This window comes from Yarrowia lipolytica, chromosome 1E, assembly GCF_001761485.1.
Source record: "Yarrowia lipolytica chromosome 1E, complete sequence".
NCBI lineage: Eukaryota > Fungi > Ascomycota > Dipodascomycetes > Dipodascales > Yarrowia > Yarrowia lipolytica.
In genome coordinates, this window is record NC_090774.1 from 3,427,332 (window position 1) to 3,450,736 (window position 23,405).

Below are 23,405 nucleotides of genomic sequence, written 5' to 3' on the forward strand. Positions count from 1 at the left end.
GGGCCGTACTTGTGCAGTTAATTGGGCCAATGCCAAGCACGCATCTTTCACATCATTCACCTCTTGGTGCCAGAAGTTGAGTTATACACGCTCAATAGGGACCCTATGTCCCTCTGACCTGCTGTATTTAGGAATTGCTCGTGGTTGTGCTGAAATCGACCTCACCACGTGTGGATTAAGGTTCCTGCCCAGACTCCCCAAACAACAGAATGTCGCAGCCAAACCATCGTGGTTCGGTTCCGCCACGCGCACATATGAATGAGATCGAACGACCATGACAAAGAGTCAAGAGGCGCACACACGACGAAACAGCGTCCACACCCGAGATACAACTAGGTCGATGACCATACCAAACAACCATACATACACACTACAAGTATGTAACTCCGAGCTTGTCTCACTTACTGTAAGTCAGCCACAAGTTCCGATCCATACGTGATAATTACGGGAATGCAAGTACGATACATGCTGTGCGATCATACCTCAGGGATCCCACATAGACCACAAAGGGAGCACGAGATGTACATGAAGTCACATCAAAATGGCTGAATACACAAGGACGGCCACACGACCCACTGTGCCTGCCACGTTCTCCCTTTTTCACGCGCAACAATGTATGTACTGTATGTACTCGTACAAGTAACTCAAGTCCGAAAAACATCAATACTATACAAACCGTCTCTCCACAGGACATAGAAAATATTTATACACTCACTCCTGTCATGCATCAACTGCTCACGAGCTGGGGGACCTCATCGGAGTCCTCAGCAGGCCCACTCCCCTCCTCCTTGCTCTTATCGACCTCTCTACTCTTAGGGTTCTGCTTATCTCCAGATCCAGGTCCAAACTGAGCTCTGATCTTACGCTTAATCAGCACAATGCCCGCGAGACAAGCCTGGTTGGTGAGAAGAAAGACAGTCATCAACACGGCCAGCAGAGGATGTCTCAACTTGTATGCAAATCCCAACACCTGGACAAGTCCCGTCTGAACGCGGGCACCCCTGTACCAGCCATAAACCACACCAACTGCCTCCAGTGGCAAGATCGGTAGCAGTATCCAGTCTCCCTCTTTCCACTCCTTCTCCACAAAAACGAACGTAATCGTAAGAAACCCGACCATTGACAGAACTAGCAGTAGCGTCAGAAAGCCCACAGAACCCTCCATAAACTCCCTGCTGTTCTGAAAGTCGACTTTTGGTTCTGCGTGCTGCTGTTGTCTTTGTTGCTGCTGGTTTCGTTTCTCCAGAGCCACCCTGCATTCCTCCTCATACTGCTCATCTTCGTCCCACTCTTCATCCTCATCCACCTGTTCCACCAGCTCCCATCTATCGTCTCCCTCCTTCACAAACCCCATTTGGCCCATGATTTGCTCCAGATCTTCGGGGTCAATGTATTCGACGGTCTCGGCTGTCTTCTTGGCTATGCTCGGGGGTTTAGACATGGAGGACCCTGATGTCGCCCCCACAGAGGCGAGTTGTGTAATATCTACCTCTTCGTGCTTTCCGGATCGTCCTCTGCGTTCCATGTTGTGTTGTGTCACGTAGTTAGTTGAGTTGGTATAGTCTCGGTAATACAAGTGCAGTTGTACTTATACAGTCCTTGTACTCGTACTTAGAAGGCTAAACAAACAAGTGTCCCTGTAATACAGTTTGTCCCGACATGACACATGCAGTGTGGGAGAATACTTGTGAATTTTCACGTCGCTCTCAAACATCATAAGATGCCGCCAAAAAAGAAGTCGAAGCTCTTCAATGCTCGGCGAATTATCGTCCAAAATACCGACGATGCTTTGAAGGACGGCCGAATTAACGTTCCGGCTTTCGTCAATGCTAGACAGCGAGAAATCGAGAAACTCGCGACCGCCATGCAATCGTCGAGAACAGCAGCCTCTCAACGATCTTTCCAGTCTCTACCTCGATCCCTGAGACGAAGAGCCGCCTCACATGATGTCAAGCGGATCCCAAAAAGACTCAGAGCCCGAGCTCGTCAGGAAATGGCTAATGATGACCCCAGTTGTCATACCAGAGCTGCCACAGGAAAGAACAAGATTGGAAAGCTGAGAGGGCATAAACGGCTGCTGGCGATCCTGGACCAGAGAAAACACGTGGTTGGAGACAGACAAAAGAATGCTACTCCGATGGCCTTGTTGCAACCTAAGGATGTCACTGGAAAGGATCAGACAGCTACCCCTCCAGTGGGAAAGCTGCGATTCGAACATAGACAAAAGGATAAGACCTGGCTACCCACTCACGTGTGGCATGCGAAGAGAGCACATTTTGAGAACCGATGGGGCTTCTCAATCCCAGAAAAGCCATCGCAAAAGTGCTACAGAAAGACACACAGAGGAATAAAGCACGAAGGAGCTACAGTATGGGACTCTTCATACACCGCTACGTTCAGAATCGAAGCTACCACTGAGTACCTAAAACAGCTCATGGCCGGCTGGTTCGGCAAAAAGGTGCTTAGAAAACGCTATGTTTCAGGCGAATACTGCTTTTCTGGAGAAATCAAGCCCGAGGAGGTATCCCTAGGCCCTGCCCAGGTACTCTGGGAGTCTGAGTCTTCTGTGATCCTCAGAGTTCACCCTTGCATGACCTCCATGGTTCTACCTCTGCTGAACAAGGAGCGGCTGGAAAACGCCTCTCACAAGTTCCATTATACTGATCTGAGATACGCTATTGGATCGATCGGCATTGGCGGCCCCAAAGCTTTGCAGGTGCTCAACACAGTATTGTGCCCTTCCGATGAGCGAAGTTCTAGTGCCAAGATGTTCAGATCACTCTCTTACCTGGCCACACTTGACAGCCTTCCTGAAAATGCCGTTATGAATCTGAGGGTGCATGACCCTCGTCTGCATCCTGCCAAGCTCAAGCTACCTCGAACCAGCAACGAGCAGAGCATCATGGAGACTCTAATAGCCTGGCCAGGAGCTTTAGTCGAGGAAAACAAAACTAACGGAAACTTCACCGTGTTCTCAGGGGAGGCGCGACAAGAGAGTTATGCCAAACAGATGTCTCTCAAGGGCATCAACCAGCACAGAACTAACAAGCTGAGAGGACAAGAAGACGGAAAGACAAAGGCGGAGATACCTATCACCATTATTCGGAATGGTGCACACCTCTCGATCCTTCTGCCCTGGTTCTGGGTTCTCCCTGTGTGGTTTGCTCTTAATCACATCCCCTGTGTGTCATTTATTGGGTATCAGCAATTGCATCAGATTGCCTATGAAACTGGCAAGCCTTTTTTCCCCAACGATTACCCCCAGACCGAGGCCGGTCAGGCTGCCGAGGTATTCAGAGGAATGGGGCTCGAGCAGAAATACAATCGAACCCCGCCTGCCAAGCGAGTATCGTATTATGCTGAGCTTGGAAACGCCTTTGTGTGCGACTGGTCGCTGCTCAAGACAAACGAGCAAGAGACCGACGTTGGAGTCGCCAACAATCTCAAGCGAGTCAGCGTTAAGTATCTGCACAGAGGAACTCCCTACGATCGAGCTCGCATCTATAGAATTCCTGAGGATAAGAAGCAGCAGTGGCTCGATGCCCGAAAGCTGGACCCTGAGAATGTCGATGACTACCCAATTTGTCCTTCTAGAGAGCATCTGATTGGCTTTGTGACTACTGGCGATGTCAATCTTCAGGAAGGATGTGGTTTCGGCATAGGTAGTGTTATCACCATCCCTGAGGACGATCTGGTGGTTGTTCGAAACTGTGGACAAGGAGTCGGTCGGGTTGCTAAAATTGAACTGATTAAATAGATAATAAATATATTGATGCATGTTTCTATACCACTCACTGAATATTCCTGTCTGCAAAACGGCTCATGACTGGGCCGAGATTGCTTTGTAAGAATGATTTGGGCAACGAGTTGCACGAGAGGGTGGCAAATGATCTCACAGATTGGTAGAAGATTGGTGTCGTAGTCGCCAGGTACTCTGAGAGATCAGCCTCTTCAACAATGTGAGCGGTTTGTAGAAGCTGTAGTTGTTTCTTGACAGTATTCATAGCAGCTTCAGGTAGGTTGTAGGACAAAAAGCTGAATATGTGTCTGACAGATTGCAGGGAACTGGGGTCGTCCACAGAGTGGTACGCCTGAAGAGTCAGAAAGTGGAGTATGAAGGCAGCCAGACCTACAGCTTGTCTGTGATTATCCAGTCGTTCTCGTCTCAGAAACGACGTCAGAAGCAGAAGAGTGGTGTTTTTCAGACTCTCGTAGATGGTATTAGGCATATTCCTTTCCAGACTGGGATGTTTGATCTCAGGCATTGTCATTTTCTCTCGTTCGACCTCAGTTACGGCAGATGAGTTAGGAGGTGGAATACCGAGATCCGAGGCTGCGAATACGGCCATAAGAAGTCGCACCGCAAACAGTCGCTGCATGTAAGCGTGAGACATGGCTTCCCCGGCGGTTTTAGGAAGCTCAATGAAAGACATGCACATTTCCACACAATCCAGTGTGGGCTTCATGTTATCGACAACCTTCTTGGCCTTTTTGTCGCTCAGACTTTCGTCCTTCTTGCAATTGAACAGTGCCATGAGCAACAGGATCTCGCTCAGGTAGTCCACCGCGATCTCATCTTCCGTCATGATAGTGGTATTGGGCGGAGGGGCTTCTGCCAGATTTCTTTGATGCTAGGCGTGTGTAGGTGGGACGCGTTTATGCATTAATGGGATCAATAAAGCCTACAGCATGTACGTATGTACTACATAGTACCTTGTACTGACAGGGTGAGATTACAAAGAAAAGACACAAGTAAGAAAAATAACGAACATAGCAGAACATAACAGTGACAAATCTACCACAAACGATTTTATAGTACATACTACATCGTTTCTGCATTGTTTACTAGCTATAGAAGTGTGGTATTGGTTCTGGACTCAGCTCAGGCTCACTACCAAACTCTAACGGCTCCGATTGACATGCATATCAGTCAATTAATAGTTTTAATCCCACACATCACCACCACAATGAAACGATCTGGCCCAGTTTCGGACTTTTTCGCACCGCGCAAAAAGCAGACGACAGTGGCTTCGTACCTCGATCTTGCTCCAGGCCTACACTGGAAACTGGTCACAAACGGATGCCTACGAGGCATCTATGTTCCCCATGACTGCGGAGAACTACACTCCATGGCCAAGCGTCTCAAACAGGACGGATCAGAGCCCCTCTCTGTACCTGTGGCAGCCTTTGATCTTGACTCCACCATCACGCTCACAAAAAGCGGAATGCCTTGGCCCAGAAACGGATCCGACTGGAAGTGGTTCAGCGACCGTGTGGTAGAGTCTCTACAAGCAATGCACAAGACCGAGGACCGCAAGGGCTCGTTTCCGGTTCCCCACAAGCCATACATTGTCGTGATCATTACAAACCAGGGCTCATTGGTTCCTAAAGAGGGCAATAAGCGATATGCGCATTTTGTGGAACGGATCGACTCAGTAACAGACTTTATCGATATTCCTGTTCTTGTGTATGCTGCTAGTAAGCTGGAACAGAAGAGAGGAGCCCCCAAGGTGGCTACGAAGTCAGAACAGGATAAGGATCCCAATGCGTTCCGAAAGCCAGGCAACGGACTGTGGAGGCGGATGACCGCTGACCTGGAGAAGATGCACATGAAGGTGAATACGAAGGACTCGTTTTACGTGGGTGATGCAGCAGGGCGGCCTGGCGACTTCGCTGCTTCTGACAAGGCGTTTGCTGAAAACGTGGGAATTCAGTTCTTCACTCCCGAGGAGTTCTTTCATTGTGAGGTCGCTTACAAGGGGGAGAGAAGCGACGATGATGATGTGGAGAATGGAAAGCATTATGAGCATACTGAAGAGACTAAGGGGGAGGAGAATGGGAGGGAGGAAGAGAAGAAGGAGAACGGCGACAATGAGAACGGAGGGAATGGAGAGAATGGAAAAGCCAATAGAAAGAGGTGATCCAACTACTTGTAGACTAACATACAATAGAGCTAACATGAATGAACATTACTGTATCTTACGTATGAACCTGTACAGTGTACGGTACATACTATACTTGTACTTGCACATGGAAGTATCAGGATAATATTCTACAAGTACTTGCGATCAAACTTGCAATCAAACTTGCAATCAGACAAAAAGTAGAACTTCACACAACGATGAAAAGGGAAGTGAACGCTATCGTCGAACATGCAAGGAGCCTAAACAATGCCTTCTACACAAAAATACACCTCTAAAACTCATGTCAAACAAATTAATTTACTATGAAAGGTATTTTAAAAGGTATCGTAGATGATGTACTTGAACAAGGGTGATCGCGTGAACTTCGGCGTTAGTTGGGTGTCGAAGTAAAACTTCAGTCAGTTTTCAGTGGTCAGTGTCAAGACCTCCATGTATCAAGACACTACCATTTCTGACGGACTACAGCCAGAATTGGTTTCTCCCTACAGATGCCTACGGTACTTCGCAAGAGAAAGAAAGACGGCAAATTCATTAGACTAATAACTGCCCAGTATTCTTTTCTTGACGAGAGTATCTATGATACATCGTTAAATAAAGAATATTTTTGTGTGGTTGTAAAGCTGAGTGAAGTTTTCAGAAAACTTACTCCTCAATGACGTTGGTCTTCTCGGAAACGTAGATACCATCAAGGAACTTTCGGATATCCTTGTTTCGGACTCGGCAGGTCTGCTGGATGTCAGCACAGGTCTGAGAGACGTTCTCGATGGAGTTACCGATGATGCAGATCTCATCCTTCTGGTTGGTAGAGATCTCAGCGCTGCAGCCCTCGTGGATGGGGACTTCTCGGACTCGCTTCTCACCGAGGAAGTTTCGGATCTCAACGACGGAACCGTCCTTAATGAGGTTGACGTTGATGGGGAAATGGGCGTAGACGTATCGCATCTTGTACTTGTAACCTCGGGTGACACCGGTGATCATGTTGTTGATGAGGGTCTTGACGGTTCGCAGAGCAGCGACGTGCTTTCGGTCACCATCGAAGATGGTGATCTTGATCTGGTCATCGGAGACCTTCTCGAAGGCAACGTTGATGTGAGACAGGTTCTTCTTGAGGGTACCTCGGGGGCCGGTGACGGTGATTCGTCGGGCCTTGATGTCAACGGTGACACCCTCGGGGATATCGAGCAGAACGTCGGACTGGATGAACTTCATTGTGTTGGCGTGGAGAGTGCTGGAGAAGCTGAGTTATTCCAAAGAACTTTTATCACTTGGTGAAAAAGCTACCATTGAGTGTTGGGATAACAAATAAGGTCCACAGTCACACTAGGGTTAACCCTAGATCCGGGAGAAAGTTTAATTAGAAAGTGGATGGAAGCATTATAGGTGAAGGAGTGGAATAATACTTATATAAACCGCCGAAATATATATGACTGAACTTGGTTATTACAACTGCCTTTTTATTTGGCTGTATTTGGGCCATTAATATGGAGTTTTGATGTATTTCCAAAGACACCAAAGTCACATGACTAACCTTATACGCACGTCCTGTCACAGAAGTCACGTGTGATAGTTGAAAGAGTGGAAGAATGGCAGGGTGGTAAAGAGGTGTATAGAGGGGAGGTTAAAGGAATTGAGGTGCATTTCTAACGTGTCCTGGGCGATCGCTACGAGTGCAACAAGGGTGTACAAGTTTGAACCGTTGACCTTAGAGTGCATTTTACAGCGTTTAGGGTCAAAGGCTTCACTCTAAGCAGCTGTGCAGTGTAATTGTGGAAGAACTTAGCGGCCGTTTGTTGGGAATGACGAACGGAGGTTACGTACAAGATACAGTGAGACATCTGGTAATTACTTGTACAAGTAATACAAGTAATTATTATCTGTAGTCTTCTCATATTCTATAGAGTTATGTATTAGGTTATTATATATATATATATATATATATATATATTTAACAAACCAACTATTCTTGTCAATAAAGTGGAAGAATTAGTTGAGATCATTAATCAGGAGATGTCGCTTGCTTTCATTTGGCACTAGAACCCATACTAATACACAGTTACTGTCTCTTGTGAGATATGAATAGGTTGAACAGCTCCAAAACACAACTTCCATTTCCTCTGGCCCATATTACCCCCAGAAGCTGTCGTAATAAATCTATGCCTGGCAAAAAGCTTGGTTTAGATGTGAGACTGGCTAATGAGATGCAGTAGACTAATTCTGAGCCAATTAAATGTATGGACACCAACGGAGGGCGAGTGGGGGTCTTGACGTGTTATATATGGGAACTATGAGTTGAAAGGAGAGACAGAATAGGAATATCATACACATAGTATTCTTAGTTGTTTAAACGACTTCTCGGCTATAGAAGGAATTCATACAAGTAGCTTCGGAACCCCGTCTTTTGTTTTGTATGAGGTTCGAATGAGGTTCGATATGTTGGTGGAGCTTCCTATGACCATGTACAAGCATCTTTTCAGTTACTCAGCACAAATATTATGAGTCTTGGCCAGATGTCGCTACGGTACATACTGTACATCTGTAGCTACAACAACCGCAGTATGTAGGATGGATAAACACCGCCGTATGAAGCTTGGGCTGCGTGTCTTGAATCTGTTGTAGAAGTATGCATATTGTATGTACTTGTCAACGGAATTGTGAATATGTTGACACAAGGACGACTTGAATCAAGGGCTTATTTGCTCAGACTGAAGCTAACCAATCCTTGTATACCTCTCTACTTGTACTGTACTTTCACTCATACAACATGTATTTGAAAGCTCAGCACTCAAATACAGTATTTGCTACTTGTAGTACTCCCTCACACCTCAACACGATAAGGTAGCTATACCACAGTATACAATAGGTACAGCTGGTACTTGTAGATTTAACTCCAGTGATTAGCCAATGATCTGTATGCTTTTATACAGCCAAGAAGGGGAGTTTATGAGCTGGAAGCGGGAGTGGGGAAGCTGCAGGAGTCCTCCTACAGCCCGATGAGGGACTCGGCTGGAACGAGCACAAGCAGATCGCGAGAATATGGCAGGTCAAAACTGCGCATATCGAAACATGACGCACAAGTCAACATCGTCACAAGACATAAAATGGTGGCTCGAAAACAAGAAAGATGAAGCGATTGAAGCTTCGAAAGGTGATGAGACTTGAATCTGGAGCTGTTGGTGTCGATTCTACGACTAATTCGAACGCCTTCAGATTTTTATCCCTACTCGTACCGTAAACCCGAACACTACTGGCTCAGAGGAATGAACCTTATTGGCCTGGTTGGATGGAAAAGAGGAATGAATAAATCTGTATTCCAACTCATTTGTTATAAATTCCAATACGTAGAAATGAAATTGAGCCGTTAAATACTATGTATCCATCTTCTTTTCTCCCATTAATTATCCCCAACACTCTCAAGTTGGGATTCCCATAACCTCTTCACGTGACGTCCTCCCAGCCAATCACATTCCCCCCAATCACCCAAATGCTAAAGTTGCACTACCGGAATTTCATCACAGCACAGCACAGCACCACGAACACCACACCTACAATGATTGCTAGTGTTTGCAAGCGAGCCGGATTGCGGGCTGGCCCACGGGCATACCCAGGAGTGCGCCAGTTTGCCCTCCGAGCATACAACGAGGAGAAGGAGCTGGCTCTCAAACAGCGGCTTTCGCAGCTTCCTCCCCCCGGCAAGGCCTTTGTGACTGCCGAGGGAGAGCCTCGACCTGCCAAGGAGGCCGAGCTGGCTGAGCTGGCTGAGATTGCCGCTCTGTACAAGACGGACCGAGTTGGCATTCTCGATATTCTGCTGCTGGGCAACAAGCACGCCCGACTGTACCGAGACAACACAGCACTGCTCAAGGATTACTACTACAACGGTCGACGAATCCTCGACAAGATCCCCGTCAAGGACAAGCAGACAGGCAAGGTGACGTGGGAGATCAAGCGAGAGGGCGCCGAGAAGGAGGACTGGGTCAATCAGATGTACTTTCTGTACGCACCCTCGCTGATTCTGCTGCTCATCGTCATGGTGTACAAGTCTCGAGAGGACATCACCTTCTGGGCCAAGAAGGAGCTCGACCAGCGAGTTCTGGACAAGCATCCCGAGATTAACGATGCTCCCGAGAACGAGCGAGACGCCCTGATCGTCGAGCGAATCATTGCTGGCGACTACGACAAGCTGGCCAGCTTACAAAAGAAGGCCACCCCCACCCCGGCTACTTTGATTTAGTCTAGCATTAACGTATCAAGTGAAAAAAACGAGAATTGAAGCGTAGAGGTGTCCATGGATGTCGATGGACGTTTAAAGGTGAAATAGAGTGATGCGTGTTAGACATGCGTGCCAGTACAGTAATACACGAGAGCTACCATAAGCAAATACTGTTCACACACGTTAGGCAATACTACAACAGTTTGATAACGATGGCAACATCAACCTCTTTGAATCCACCCTCATACTCATATTATCTGAACGTCTGTATTCCTTATCGTGGCACTCTTGGAGGACTGTGTACAAACTGAGATCTGTTTCTACAGACTCAAGAAAACGAAGCACACCATATACTGGCACATGCTCTGTACAAAAAGAAGAAAAGTCTCGCACGTGGTGCTACTTGTAGCAATACTTCAAGCATATCAATAACCGTGTCAATAACACATTCTCTATTCAGGGCTCACTTTAGTCTTGGTTCTAACTCACACTGTCCTACATCATCCATAAACATAGTTTCATATCATCTCATGACGAAGTCCCACATCATCATAACAAACCACTTCAACAAGTCAACACCTAAATCCATGATAAAACATACAGTGATACAGTGTATTCTCTGTCATAAATCATCCCATGTAATAAGAATTTAAATAAAAGCCACTATAAATAAATATATAAATCTGGCATACGTTAGAATGTGGGCGCACTATACACACGCACGCCCACTTGATTGTGAGGGGTACTGGCACACCGTATTTGTACAGTCTGCTCATACCACCGATTAATGTTAGAGGCGTTATCATCTTATGCTGCGGGAGAAAAGTCCAGGACTCGGTTGACTCCACTGGCCCCAAGCTCTCGCTCCTGAGCAAGCTTCTTCTTGGGACTGATCTTGGACCGCACTGGTGACGGAGTGCCAGGAGTAGTGTTGAGCTGCGAGTCAAAGTTCTCGTCATCTGAAGGAGCAGAAATGGTGGATGCAGAAGAGCCTCGTCGTCGTTTCTCTGGTGACGAGGGAGGCAGCTCTGTGGCCTTGGTTTCTCGAAGAGGCGACGAAGGAATGGCCACAGGAGAACTAGACATTATGTGTGCTGGTGGAGGCTGTAATTGTCTCGATCCTCGAAACGCCACTGGGCTCATAAGCTCGGTTGGCGACCTTCGATTGTGTTCATGCAGTGCCTGGGAAGCCAGCAGTCCAAGGGCATCCATTCTGTGGTTCTGGCCCTGTTGTTGCTGCGACTGAGGTGGCTGAATGTGTTGTCGAGGCGGCTGAGAGGTACCAATGGACAGCGGGGGAGGCCGCGAGTCCAGCTGGCGGTTCTCATAAGCTGACTGTGTTCGTCGGTGTCCCATACCCTTGTGCACCATACCCACAGGTGACATGGGGTGATGTTGCTGCTGCTGCTGTTGCTGCTGAGGTTGGGGCTGATGTTGCGGGAAATACGGCAGAACAGGCGATGACTGCAGAGACGATGGGTGGTGGGGGCTCTGCATGTGTGGAGGTTGCTGTTGTTGCTGATGAGGGTGCTGCAGCAGGGGTTGCGGCTGCTGCGACAGGTGTGCGGGGTGCTGGTGGGGATGCTGCTGTGCCTGAGGCGTAACAGGCTCCAGTCGAGCTCGCAGTCGTTGAATCTCGCGGTCCCGCCACTCAATGTCAAACACTGCATCCTCCAGCCTCAACTTTGCCCGTCGCAACTTTCGCTTGTAACTCTCCAACACCTTGGTGCTGGACTTGTTATACTCTCCCAGCAGCTGACGGGGTGACTCGCCGTCCTGATCTGCCAGTCGCAGTCTATCCACCTCTCTCTTGGCGATGTTGTTCTCCACCTCGTATCGTTGGGCCGCTTCATGGGTCTCAATGGTCAGTAGCTTGTTCTGTAGCTGGAAGTGCGACTTCTGGATCTTGGTCTTTGCCAGAAGAGCTGTGAGAGCCTCAATAGTCTCGTTGGCTGCTCGCAGTGACTCTGCCACCGGTTCTCCTCCCTGCGCGATTTCCTCCTCACTGAGGGGCTTCCAGTGTCGAATGAGCGCCTCCTTCTCTGGGTCGGCCTCGGTGGGAGTCTGGGGTCTTGAAATGGGTCGTGCTAGAGGCGTCGACACATCGGCATTGTCTTCAGGCTGCTCCTTGTGCTCGGTAGAGTCGTCCGGTTGGGTATCTTGGGTGGAGTCTGCATCTGTGACTGTGGGCTCATGTTCGGGCTCAAAGGGCTGACCGCTAGGAAGAGGGGTGGGCAGGAAGCTCTGTTTGTCGGCGGGCGGAGTGTGGGGCGCGTCGAGGTCCGTGCCGTCCTCTTTCTTGGACATGGTTGCGGTGTTCTGGGTGGTGGCGCGTACTAGTGGTGGTGTTTTCGTATTAACGTTGCTCGGTAGGGTAAGTAGTTGTGCATAGACAGGCGTATACGAGTAGGTCTAGATAAGCTTGACGGGACTGTAAGGGTTTCCCCGTTGTAAACAAGACAGCTACTTGGATTAGAAGGCAACCACCAATTGAGAGATGGTAAACTTGGGACTGCGAAGCAGACGAGTGCATATAAAAGCACTTAGAACCACACCAGGCATTCTAGACTGGGTTTAAAACAGGTAGTAGTGTTTTTGGATGCTATGCTAGATAATGCCTCATCTCGATTGGGACCAGTGCTAATGTATGGTTCCTACGAGTAGAGCCGGCTGCTTCCTAAACAGGCTTCCTCGCCCACAAAATAAAACGGTGGACGCACTGTTTCTATGCACCGTGAGCCGTTGAGGCATGCCACATGGTTGCTTTAGCTGGCGACTATCAGTGCCAATAAGACCCGAAAAAGCAAATCATAGAACTGGACAGCATTATTAACGCCAGTATGGGGTCTACGCGGTTGTGTATGTCAGGGCTGAGTAATGAAGTAGATTAGACGGAGCAACAAGGATGGTACAATTTGAAGCACCCAGAACAAATCATAAGTACGAGTACAAGTACAAGTAGGACAACACGAGTTCTTATTCTACATCATCTATTTAAAACGCTCAGTTACTGACACTGTTTGTCGCTTAAAGTACAAGTACTTGTACTGAAGTTGGGTCCACTAAAAAGGATGCCTATACAAGTACAATAACTTGAGAGACGGTGACACTCACACAAACTCTCCAGAGAAAGTCTTTATCACTGTGCAGTACACATGCCCACAAGGGCGAACAAATCTAACTACTGTAACCGAGTGCCCCAGCTACTTGTACTTGTAAGCTGTTCTTTTCTGTTCCACCTCTCACTCACTTTCAGCTCGTAACCTACACACTGCTCTATGACCACCGCCAATTTTTAGCTCTCCATGCATTGAAATTCTCCAGACCAAATCACCTCCACAAAATGCTCCGTCTGCGACTGGTGAGAAACTTCACGTCCAAGGCCGGTCGGATCTCGTCGACCGGCACTGCTAACGTGTTCCGTAACGAACCAAAACCCGCCAATCTCCAAAAATCCGCCCGCGATGAAGCTGGATTCTCGTCCTCAGACTCTGCTCCCTCGTTGCTACAGTACCTCAAAGACCGGAACTTGGTTGCCAATGTGACCGAGGACTCGCTTGAGCAGCAACTACAGCAGAAATTCACATCCTTCTACCTTGGCATTGACCCCTCGGGCCCCTCCATGCACCTGGGGCACATGGTGCCCGTCATGATCATGCTGCATCTCTTCCTCCGAGGCCACTACGCCTTTGCTCTGGTCGGAGGAGCTACCGGAGCTGTGGGAGATCCCACTGGAAAGACTGAGGAGCGAAAGACGGTTGTGAAGGATACTCTGCAATATAACCTCGACGCCCTGGCCACCTCCCTTGAGCGAACCTTTTTGCATGCTGTTGCCGCTGCAAAGAAGGAAGGCGTCTATTACGGCGACCAGATCAAGCTGCAATACGCAATTGTCAATAACCACGACTGGTGGAAGAATGTCGGCTTCCTCGAGTTTCTGGCCTCCTATGGACGACTCATCCGTGTCAATCAAATGATGGCCAGAGACTCCGTCAAAGACAGACTCAACTCGGCCACCGGCATTGGCTATAACGAGTTCTCCTACCAGATTCTGCAAGCCTTTGATTTCTGGCACCTGTTCGAGACCCAGGGGTGCTCTCTTCAACTCGGTGGAGGAGACCAGTGGGGAAACATCACTGCTGGGGTTGATCTGACTAAGCGAGCTGCTGCCGTCAACAACCTTAAGGAAACTCCCTACGGAATCACTACTCAGCTCATGCTGTCCAAGAGCGGAAAGAAGCTGGGGAAGTCGGAAAACAATGCCACCATCTGGCTCAACCCCGAGATGACCCGTCCTTTTGAGTTGTACCAGTACCTGCTCAAGACTGCGGATGAGGATGTGGAGCAGTATCTTAAAATGTTTACTTTCGTGTCGCTGGAAGACATTGCTACCATCATGAGACAGCATGCGGAGAACGAGTCTCTGCGATATGCCCAGCGAGTACTAGCCGACAAATTCACAGCCCTTATCCACGGAGATACTGTTGTTGGGCGATGCCAGGTCATCACCCGAATCATGTTTGCTAAGTCGTCTCTGGAGCTCAACCAACAACCAAAGCCCGCTGCTCTTACTAACTCCGAGTCTTTGAAACAAGTTCTTGCCGAGGAGGGACTGCTCAAGCCTCTTGACAAGTCTACAGACTACACCACTCTGGTATCTACACACTTCAACATGTCCAAGAGTGCAGCGAAGAAGCTTATCTCCAACAAGGGTGTTTCTGTGGGTCTTGAGGGTGCTCAGAAGGTTGAGATCGGACCTATTCTTGAAAAACACAAGGACATGGGTGACTTCTTGATTGTCCGAGTCGGCAAGCTTGTTCAACCATTCTACCTTGGATCTGACCCTGTGGAGACTATTCCCTCTGCTGTCGGCATTTCTGACTCTTATGAGGTTCACACCGAGGACATTGATGTCACTCGAAAGTAGAACACCTGTAAATAATTGTACATAATACATAATACTGTATATCATTAACATATAAATAAACGAGATCATTGATCAGGCTGGCAATAGCAACTGTGTTAGTATGACGCATTTGGCGGGGGAGGGTTGTTCGTTGTAGTTGTAATACTCACTCTGGAACCATGAGAATATATCTCTCCATGGCTTCTCTAAACCGATTTTTGTACTGTCGTGGCGTCACCACCGTGGGCTCCTTGGCACCTCCTCCAACCAGACCTCGTTCCTTGACCCAAGATTCGAGCTTCTTGTCCCAGGTAAACGTTCGAATGATATCAATGATACCAACAACAAGCACCTTCTCTTCGCTATCGATACCAATCACCAGAGAGTAGTCCATAACGTTCATCTTCGCCAAAAACAGCGTGTCGTTGTACAGCGAGGTTCGAAGCAGCTTCTTGGCGTGCTCACGCACAAACAACGGCGACTCGTAAATATACTCCACCATGTTTTCATCCAGAAGCACCTCGTCATCCTTACCAGTCTGCTGAACGTGTCGGTTTCTCATACTGCCCTTAAGATCGAAGATTCGCAGGTTTTTGCGCTGGTAAAATAGGTTCTCCATCACCAACACATCCATCTTGACAGTCACCCCAGTGATGGTGTTTCGGATCAAGATCTGGTAGAAGCCAAGCAGTTTTGCAATGACCGTAGGTAGATCGTGGAAGAAGGCACGGGCCATGTAATCAAAGTAGGATGGGGCAAAGGACAAAAATGCGTCCAGCTCAGCAGGACTCAATTGCTTGACAACGAGACGGTCATCTAGAGTCTTGAGGAAGGCTGAGCCGGACTTACCACCTCTACTGTCCCACTTGACACACCGAGAAAGAGACTGGACGTAGTACTCATCCACCTTGCAGTGTCGTCTGAAGGCGTCAAACTGTTCGGCATAGAATACCTTACAAGACAGTTTGGCAGAACCTTCCTGGAATTGGTATCGCAGATGAGACGAAGTCTTCTTGAGCATGAGTTTCTCAAGGGGAGACTCTTCCTCGACCTGCACCTGGATCTCTTCAGGAGGGACGGCGCCTGAGTTTTCGGTTTCGTTGGACACTCGAATCTTCTCTTTGTAATCTGGAAGAGACAAGCAAAAGGCAATGAGCGAGGATGGCTCGTCTTCCCGAACAATGACATCAGAGTCTGCGAAAATGTGCTCTGTAGCTGCAAGCGGGTACTCAAGAGCATCCCAACCAGTAGCCGATCGATCAGCCCAGAAAGACGCGAGAGTCTTCATGAGGGACTGACGTTCAGCTGTTTGGTGAAGATCTCCGGAAAGAGCATCATTGACAGCAGAAGTGAGAGTGTGTTGGGTGACTGGGCCACCCTCAACCTCCACAACCTCCTTGGTGACTCCATCCTTCTGGACAGAGGCTGAAATGTGAGCTTCAGGAGATGAAGGCTCAGGATCAGGAGCAGTCAACAAAGCGGAAGGTTTGGCAGTGGTGGCCCTTCGAGAGGTGCTGGACTTTCGTGTACCAGGTGCCGAACCTCCTCCAACCTTGGCAGCCTTGTTTTTTTCGTCTTCGGAACTTGCAGACTCCTCCTCTTCAACAGCATCCTGAACAGACTTGTAAACATCAACAATGGGCTTGGAAGAATGAACAGGTAAAGCACGGAATCGACTAGCAGCGAGAAGCTTTCGCTCCTTAGCTCTTTCCTTTTCGAACTCTCTCGACAGCTGGTCAAAGTGCTTGGCCAAAGAAGACACTCGGTTGGAACCCAGCTCTCGACCCAGCTGAAGTTGTCGTTCAAGCTCCGTACTGGAGTTAACATACCGTTGTCTGAATGCGCTGGGGTTATTTCGAATCGTCTTCTCGGGCGACACAGACATTGCCTGAGGTGGGCCCATTCCACGGTCAGCAAGCTGTTGCAGAATGGGAATAGAAGACCGCTTCGTGGGAGACACAGAACGCGACAGGTGAGACTTCTCCTTGACCTTGTCACCGGAAATAGGAGAATTCATGGCAGCTGATCGACGAGGAATACCTGTCATTCGTTCTCGGAAAGCGTCGCTCTGAGGATCCTCAGGTTTAGACAGCTGGGAAATTGTGGGAGAGGTGAGAGAAGAAACATGAGGAGAAGTGATGGGGGATGTAGGCGTGGACGTCTTCGGGGACACGACAGGGGAAGTAACAATAGGAGATAGAGTCTTTACAGGCGAACTAGCATTTGTGGACGGCCTGGAAGGCCTTTCCTCATCGTCATTGAAAGGGACAACGGAGAGTGTATCGGATCCCTCGATTTCAAGGGGCTTCGGCGTGACATGACCTGACTTTGACAGTTCGGACTTGTCTACAGACTCATCGCCCTTATACTCATCATGTTTAGAGTCCGACTTAATAGTCTTCTTGGAGGCGACCTTATCATCATTCTTAGCTCCATCCTTATTGTCCAGCTTTGTGTCTTTCTCATTGAACTCCTTGTCCTCCTCCTTACCCTTACCTTCTTCCTCCTTGTCTTCTTTTTCATCTTTCTCATCAAGGAAGATACGTCTCAACTGTTGAGCGGTGATACGAGTGATATCCTTTTCGGAGGGGAAGAAGGCCTGTTCGAATTCGGTGAACTCGTTCTCCCACTCAACCACAAGCTGCTGAACATACTTGACTGCAGCGTTTAGTCTAAGGTAGTCTCGAGGAGAAGACGATCGCGTAATTTCGTCGAGGTACTGCAGAGCTTCCTCTCGTTCAGTTTCACACCGCTCCTTGAGCTCAGAAGCGCGGGTCTTGAACTCTTCGAACCGCTCAGGTGTCAGACCTTCAACCTTGACTCGCAGAAGACGTCGCATAACAGACTCACAGAACTTGTTGATAGAGTCTCGAATCTTGGCGTACCGATTGAGCCGGTGTCGGATATCAAAGGTGACATCCCACTCCGTCTTGGCTCGAGGAACAACAATCTCAAGAAGATCAATCTCCGAGTACTCAAACCGAACAGCCATGTTCTGCAATCCAAAGAAGTGAATGTGGTCTCTGTAGAGGTTATGAGGACAAGCGGAAGCTCGCAGAGACACCTTCTTGCCCCAGAAGGTCAGCTCCAGATACTTGCCAAACGAGTACTTCCACGTGTTTTCTGACATGGGCATGAAAGCAGGCATGGCACGCTTACAAATCTTGCAGTAAGACCACATGAGAATCTGGTTCTCTAGACCAGGCAGTCGGCAAGGAAATGGCTCGATGACAACATTGAGCCGTCCATGACCGTGAACATAGCTCTGGAAATGGTCTGAGAGAGGACGTCCACATCCCTCACTGCACAGGTTTCGAGCACTCAAGATGACATTTTCAATGAAGTGACCCAGGGTAATATCACTTTCGGAATAGTAGTCCATATTGAGGTTTTGGGGACCAAGGCAAGGTGTGGCTGTCTTGATATTGACCATTGAGTACAACACAACGAGGTTCTGGTGCACACTGGGGGAGAACATGTAAGGATTGTTGGAAAACATAAGCTCCCATCTATACTTGGCAAGAGACCACTGATCGTAGAGTCGTTGGTAGCCCTGATCAGCCATAGTCTTGACTATCCGTTGGATTCCAGCTCGAGGAAGATTGGACAGGTCCAGATTAACACCCCTAAATCGATTCTCCATCTCATTGTTGACCAGCTGGAGAAACTGCTCGTCGTCCAGTCCCTCAGACTTCTTCTGCAGCTCAATCTTGCAATCCATCTCCACCAAGCGATCTTCCAAATCACGAGCCGATGTCAGCAAGTAGGGAAGCTCAAACTGGACTAAAGGAGATGAAGATAAAATCTTAGACTGCTGGAGACGAACAATGTCGTTGAAGTAACCAGACTGGTGATCCTCAGGCTCCTCTGGTGGTTCCTGAACCTCAATGTCTTTTGTCAATGGCAGCTTGTTGGGGATCATCGCTAGTTGATCACGTAGAAGGGAGGTCTCGAGCTTTAGGTTGAATACAACGTATACCATGAACTCAACCACCAGCTTGAGAGCTTCTTCGTCGGGACCTCGGAGAACAATAGTGCAACCGAGTTCTCGAGGACAGCCTGAGAATATGATGTAACTCTTTCGAACACCCTCGGAGACATATTGACGAGCTGAGAAGAGCTCACAATGACCCAGGCGAGGGTGTGCTAGCTGGTCCTTGGAGAAACACACGTCTGCACCTGTATACCGAGACACTCGTTGAATAGCAGTGTCCTTGACATTGTGAACCACAGCAATACCCGACTTGCTGAGAAGATGGAGGGCGAAACCAGCCACTGGGGAGTTAGACACGATGACACTGGGTCGTAGTGCAATTATCCGCTTGACCAGTTTCTTCAAAAACTCCTTCTCCTGTGCAACCACAGGGTTAATAGAGATCACATGAACCCCGTCAGGTCGAGCATATTCAATAGGGAAGGTGATAACAAGCACTCTGGGGGTGGAAACCTCTGAAGGCATGCCTTTGATGGCAATGTTCGACGTGAACACCAGACCCTGCAGGTAGAAAGTGTCCTTAGGAGAGCCTCCAATGACTCGTTTGATTTTGATGTAGTTTCGGATATCGATAGAATCCTCTGCTCTCACATCCAGCTCAGTGTTCTCGCAGCATTGAAACACTGGCTTGATGAGAGCCTCAGTCCATTCCTCCACATTAGGCACTCCGGTGTCTTCAAGAAGTTGCCTGCAGAACTTGTAAGTGTGATGAATACTCGCCGTGTTGAGCTGCATGGTGGGGTACTGGGGACCCTTCACCGCAACAGCGCTGTTAACCTTGACGGGAGAGGGAGGGGCCACTTCTTCAGGGTGCAGACTTCCAGCACGACTCAAGGGACGTCCAGATAGACGTTTGTTAGACACAAACGATCTAGATCGCTTCTTGATACGTTGGATACGAGGAACTGACGTCGATGGCTCTCTCGAGATGTTGACAGGTTCCATGCTTCGGTTTGTACCACTTCGAGGGCGTCTCATTGTGGTTTGCATGGAAGTCTGGCTGGCATTCGGATCCACAGATGCCGCTGTACGATCCATTTGAAGAGCTGCAAGAAGCGACAATGCGTGTTCGTCTTCAGATTCACTCTCAGCAGCATGATCACTATCGTTAACGTCATTAATGCCTTCCATAGAATCCTGAATGTAGTTTCCTCCATTAGTAGCAACCGAGTTCCAGGGCAGAGATTTCGTTCGGCTTCGGCGAATGTTGGAATACCGACTGCTCGATGGTCTGGAGCCACCCTCCATGATCTCCAATGCTCCTCCTTCACCCAGACGAGTAGTGGGAATGGCCATTGTAGGGGTGGGCAACGGCTTGTAGCGCACAGGATGCAATTGATTTGCTTCAATCGCTTCCACATCTACAGAGTTATCGTAGATGCTTTCTGCAATCTCTCGTTCTGAGTCTGAGTCCGATTCTGTCGCCTCGTAACGGTCTGCAATATCCATACAATTGTAGCACGATCTCATCTTGCCTGGGTATTTGAATTTCTTTCCATCCAGCAGCGTGGTACATGCTGAGCAGAAGATCTGTCCACAAATTCGGCAATGATGTTTTCTTCTCCAGGCTGGGTTAGTACATAATTTTTACCGATTTATCTTGAGTTTTTTTTAATTTTTTTTTTAATAAGGCTCACCGATTCAAGAACCCCTCCTTATGATACTCACTGCTAAAAGCCTTTCCACAACTGAAACACTCGGTAGCGTTTTCATCCTTCATCCAAAACTGTTTCTCAAGTCCTCCCGCACGCAGTAAAGATGTTCTCTCTGGCGCCTCTGGCAGAGAGTCAGCCGTACTGACTATGCTTTCACTATCACTGCTTCCATCTCTATCAATGTATCCTGGAAGGTGGTATTTCATAGAGGAGCGAGAAGACCTGAGTGTATTTGTCGATACTGATCGGGTCACCTTGCTTTTATTGACTTGGGGAACCAATGGGGCTGGTGGCGGAGGAGTAGCCATATTGCCATCCCACAGAATGTTGACACTGCTGACACTAGGAGAAGGCTGTTTGATGTTGAGTCTAAGTCCCTCTCTGCCCACTACAGGCGCCATTTCGCTTACTGAGGACGTGTCTAGGAGCGACAGGGAATCTGGCAAGATGCTGTTATTGTCCGAGTCGTCTCTGAAACGCACATGTTCGTCGCTTGCTCTGAAAGAAGGCGCTATCGAGGGAGTGCAAGAGTGGGCTCGAGAAGGGGCTTGGGACGAGGTGCGAGAATGGCCACTGCGCTCCTTGGGGAGTACTCCTGATACCGCTGAAGATGCTGCCGACGTGATGCTCCTGAACTTGGAGTAGATGTTGCTGAGCAGCTTTGGGTCGTCGTTTTCGGGCGTTTCAGCCGGAAACGATATGAACGTTGACATGGCTGTGTCCGTGTCGCGGGAGCTGGCACTGGGCTGATTTGGCGGGATTGTCGTGGTTGATGAATCGCTTCCGCACCTCTCATGCGCCCGCAATATTGATATGCGTTGCCATAGTAACTTAATTCGGTTGTCAAGTATTAGTTGTTGGAGGTTACAGTAAGTACTGTAAATGATATTAAAGTAACCTAATTGAAGGAGCTCAACTACTGTACTGTACCCCCATAATTATACCCGTACTGTCCTTGTACTGGCTACAGTACTTGCCAGTATAAATACTGTAAAGTAGTCATGCAATTGATAGATTATATATATTTATTGGCCATGATTCTGGTAACCAACTGCAAGTCGACTGCCCATGAGCTCGAGTAACTCAAATGAGCATCCATGCCAAGGGTTACTCGTACGAGTTATGTGTACGAGAGTACATCCTGTATCGTAGCTAACTGGTATAAACGTTTGCAGATGACCTAGGGGAATGCATAGATTGAACCTGACGCTACAAGTATCTACAATTAAATTAGCTGGAAGCAATGAAGTTCCAAAATAAAACGTATGCCCGGCTTGCAACACATTTTGGCGCTCATTTTATTCCTACCGAGCTACTGTACATCCACGTAGCTAATGAGGTCTGTTGTACTTAAGGTACAGTAGTGCCTATTTACAGCTGACGCATGCACACGCACACTCTCCACACACCATGTTGCTGTCAGTATTACCGCTCTTACTGTCTGTAGCAAACGCGTTTGCGCCGCCGGGCTCGTCGTCGCCATCCCGTTACATTGGTGACGAGGGTCTGCAGTACTTGCACAAGAATTTCCCCACCGAAAAGTACCTCGCCATCGACGATCCTAATGGTCTGCTGCAGCCCATTCTGATTCCCCGAGTTCCGGACACAGATGGCATTCGAGAGGTCCAAAAGTTCATCACGGACTTTGTATCGACACAGACTTACTCGGAGGGAGAGGTGCCCGGCTGGGACGTGCAGCTCGACGTGTTCCAGGAGGATACGCCCATCAAGGAAAATGTGACATTCACCAACATTCTGGTCAAGCGAGACCCTCCGAATGCCAAGAAGGGCCACACTGGCTACATCACCATTGCCGCCCACTACGACACGCTCATCAAGCCCGAGGGCTTTGTTGGAGCAATCGACTCGGCCGTGCCTTGTGCTCTCATGCTGTACACTATCAAGGCGATCGACGAGGCTATTACCCGAAAGTGGAAGGAAATGAAGGCCGAGCCCGACCGGTTCTCCGAGCACGAAAAGACCACTGGTATACAGTTTCTGTTCTTCGACGGAGAGGAGGCATTCCACAGCTGGTCAGACACAGACTCCACCTATGGATCTCGACATCTTGCCCAGCTGATGGACCAGACTTACAACGAGGTGAACTCGGCCCGGCAGACCTGGCTGGCTGAGATGGAGTACCTGGTGCTTCTGGATCTGATCGGACACAAGGATACATACATCCCTTCATTCTTCAGAAACACTCACTGGCAGTACGAGGTGTTTGCTTCTCTGGAGCAGCGAATCCGGGATATCGGTCTAAGTGCACGTATGGATGAGAAGGAGACCATCTTCACCGAGGGAAAGCCCGCATTCTTTCGAGGAGCTGTTATTGGTGATGACCACCTCCCCTTTCTGCACCGAGGAGTGCCTGTTCTGCATTTGATCCCCAGCCATTTCCCCCCTGTCTGGCACAAGATTGACGACAACGCCAAGAATCTTCACTTTCCTGACATTTCCGAGTGGGGTCTATTGACGAGTAGTTTCGTCGCCAACCAGCTGCGAGTTGGAGACTGGATCGTGGACTATCCTGACGCCAACGAGATGCGAGAGCAGCGAGAGAAGGAGGAGAAGGCGCAGCGAGAACAGGCGCAAAAGAAGAAGATTCCCAACGGCAAGAAGGTCCCTCGAGCTGCTCGCCGACGAGGTGCTATGCTTTAGGAGACTGGGATTGAAGATGTATGTATTGATGCCTTGCAACAGATAGTACGTACCA

At 48.7% G+C, this 23,405-nt stretch overlaps 10 protein-coding genes across 10 annotated transcripts; 5 read left to right on the forward strand and 5 right to left on the reverse strand.

The window, feature by feature from the left end:
* Nucleotides 1–727: 727 nt before the first annotated feature.
* YALI1_E34288g (uncharacterized protein) lies at nucleotides 728–1,525 on the reverse strand (the record flags this gene model as incomplete). Its single annotated transcript, XM_504531.1, has 1 exon — nucleotides 728–1,525. One exon carries the CDS (start codon nucleotides 1,523–1,525, stop codon nucleotides 728–730), a length of 798 nt encoding a protein of 265 aa, XP_504531.1.
* Nucleotides 1,526–1,666: 141 nt separating this feature from the next.
* YALI1_E34290g (uncharacterized protein) lies at nucleotides 1,667–3,757 on the forward strand (the record flags this gene model as incomplete). Its single annotated transcript, XM_504532.3, has 1 exon — nucleotides 1,667–3,757. One exon carries the CDS (start codon nucleotides 1,667–1,669, stop codon nucleotides 3,755–3,757), a length of 2,091 nt encoding a protein of 696 aa, XP_504532.3.
* Nucleotides 3,758–3,791: 34 nt separating this feature from the next.
* On the reverse strand, nucleotides 3,792–4,586 carry YALI1_E34319g (uncharacterized protein; the record flags this gene model as incomplete). The annotated part of the gene is made up of 1 exon (XM_504533.1): nucleotides 3,792–4,586. The coding sequence occupies one exon, from the start codon at nucleotides 4,584–4,586 to the stop codon at nucleotides 3,792–3,794; it is 795 nt and encodes a 264-aa protein (XP_504533.1).
* A 333-nt stretch (nucleotides 4,587–4,919) lies between these two features.
* Nucleotides 4,920–5,921, forward strand: YALI1_E34322g (uncharacterized protein; the record flags this gene model as incomplete). Its single annotated transcript, XM_504534.3, has 1 exon — nucleotides 4,920–5,921. The coding sequence occupies one exon, from the start codon at nucleotides 4,920–4,922 to the stop codon at nucleotides 5,919–5,921; it is 1,002 nt and encodes a 333-aa protein (XP_504534.3).
* A 645-nt stretch (nucleotides 5,922–6,566) lies between these two features.
* On the reverse strand, nucleotides 6,567–7,133 carry YALI1_E34344g (60S ribosomal protein uL6; the record flags this gene model as incomplete). The annotated part of the gene is made up of 1 exon (XM_504535.3): nucleotides 6,567–7,133. The coding sequence occupies one exon, from the start codon at nucleotides 7,131–7,133 to the stop codon at nucleotides 6,567–6,569; it is 567 nt and encodes a 188-aa protein (XP_504535.1).
* A 2,272-nt stretch (nucleotides 7,134–9,405) lies between these two features.
* YALI1_E34367g (uncharacterized protein) lies at nucleotides 9,406–10,155 on the forward strand (the record flags this gene model as incomplete). Its single annotated transcript, XM_504536.3, has 1 exon — nucleotides 9,406–10,155. One exon carries the CDS (start codon nucleotides 9,406–9,408, stop codon nucleotides 10,153–10,155), a length of 750 nt encoding a protein of 249 aa, XP_504536.3.
* Nucleotides 10,156–10,941: 786 nt separating this feature from the next.
* On the reverse strand, nucleotides 10,942–12,441 carry YALI1_E34397g (uncharacterized protein; the record flags this gene model as incomplete). The annotated part of the gene is made up of 1 exon (XM_504537.1): nucleotides 10,942–12,441. One exon carries the CDS (start codon nucleotides 12,439–12,441, stop codon nucleotides 10,942–10,944), a length of 1,500 nt encoding a protein of 499 aa, XP_504537.1.
* Nucleotides 12,442–13,477: 1,036 nt separating this feature from the next.
* On the forward strand, nucleotides 13,478–15,061 carry YALI1_E34408g (uncharacterized protein; the record flags this gene model as incomplete). The annotated part of the gene is made up of 1 exon (XM_504538.1): nucleotides 13,478–15,061. One exon carries the CDS (start codon nucleotides 13,478–13,480, stop codon nucleotides 15,059–15,061), a length of 1,584 nt encoding a protein of 527 aa, XP_504538.1.
* Nucleotides 15,062–15,126: 65 nt separating this feature from the next.
* On the reverse strand, nucleotides 15,127–21,402 carry YALI1_E34425g (uncharacterized protein; the record flags this gene model as incomplete). The annotated part of the gene is made up of 3 exons (XM_068283149.1): nucleotides 15,127–15,151; nucleotides 15,211–20,602; nucleotides 20,703–21,402. 3 exons carry the CDS (start codon nucleotides 21,400–21,402, stop codon nucleotides 15,127–15,129), a joined length of 6,117 nt encoding a protein of 2,038 aa, XP_068139250.1.
* A 697-nt stretch (nucleotides 21,403–22,099) lies between these two features.
* YALI1_E34494g (uncharacterized protein) lies at nucleotides 22,100–23,350 on the forward strand (the record flags this gene model as incomplete). Its single annotated transcript, XM_504540.3, has 1 exon — nucleotides 22,100–23,350. One exon carries the CDS (start codon nucleotides 22,100–22,102, stop codon nucleotides 23,348–23,350), a length of 1,251 nt encoding a protein of 416 aa, XP_504540.1.
* Nucleotides 23,351–23,405: the final 55 nt, after the last annotated feature.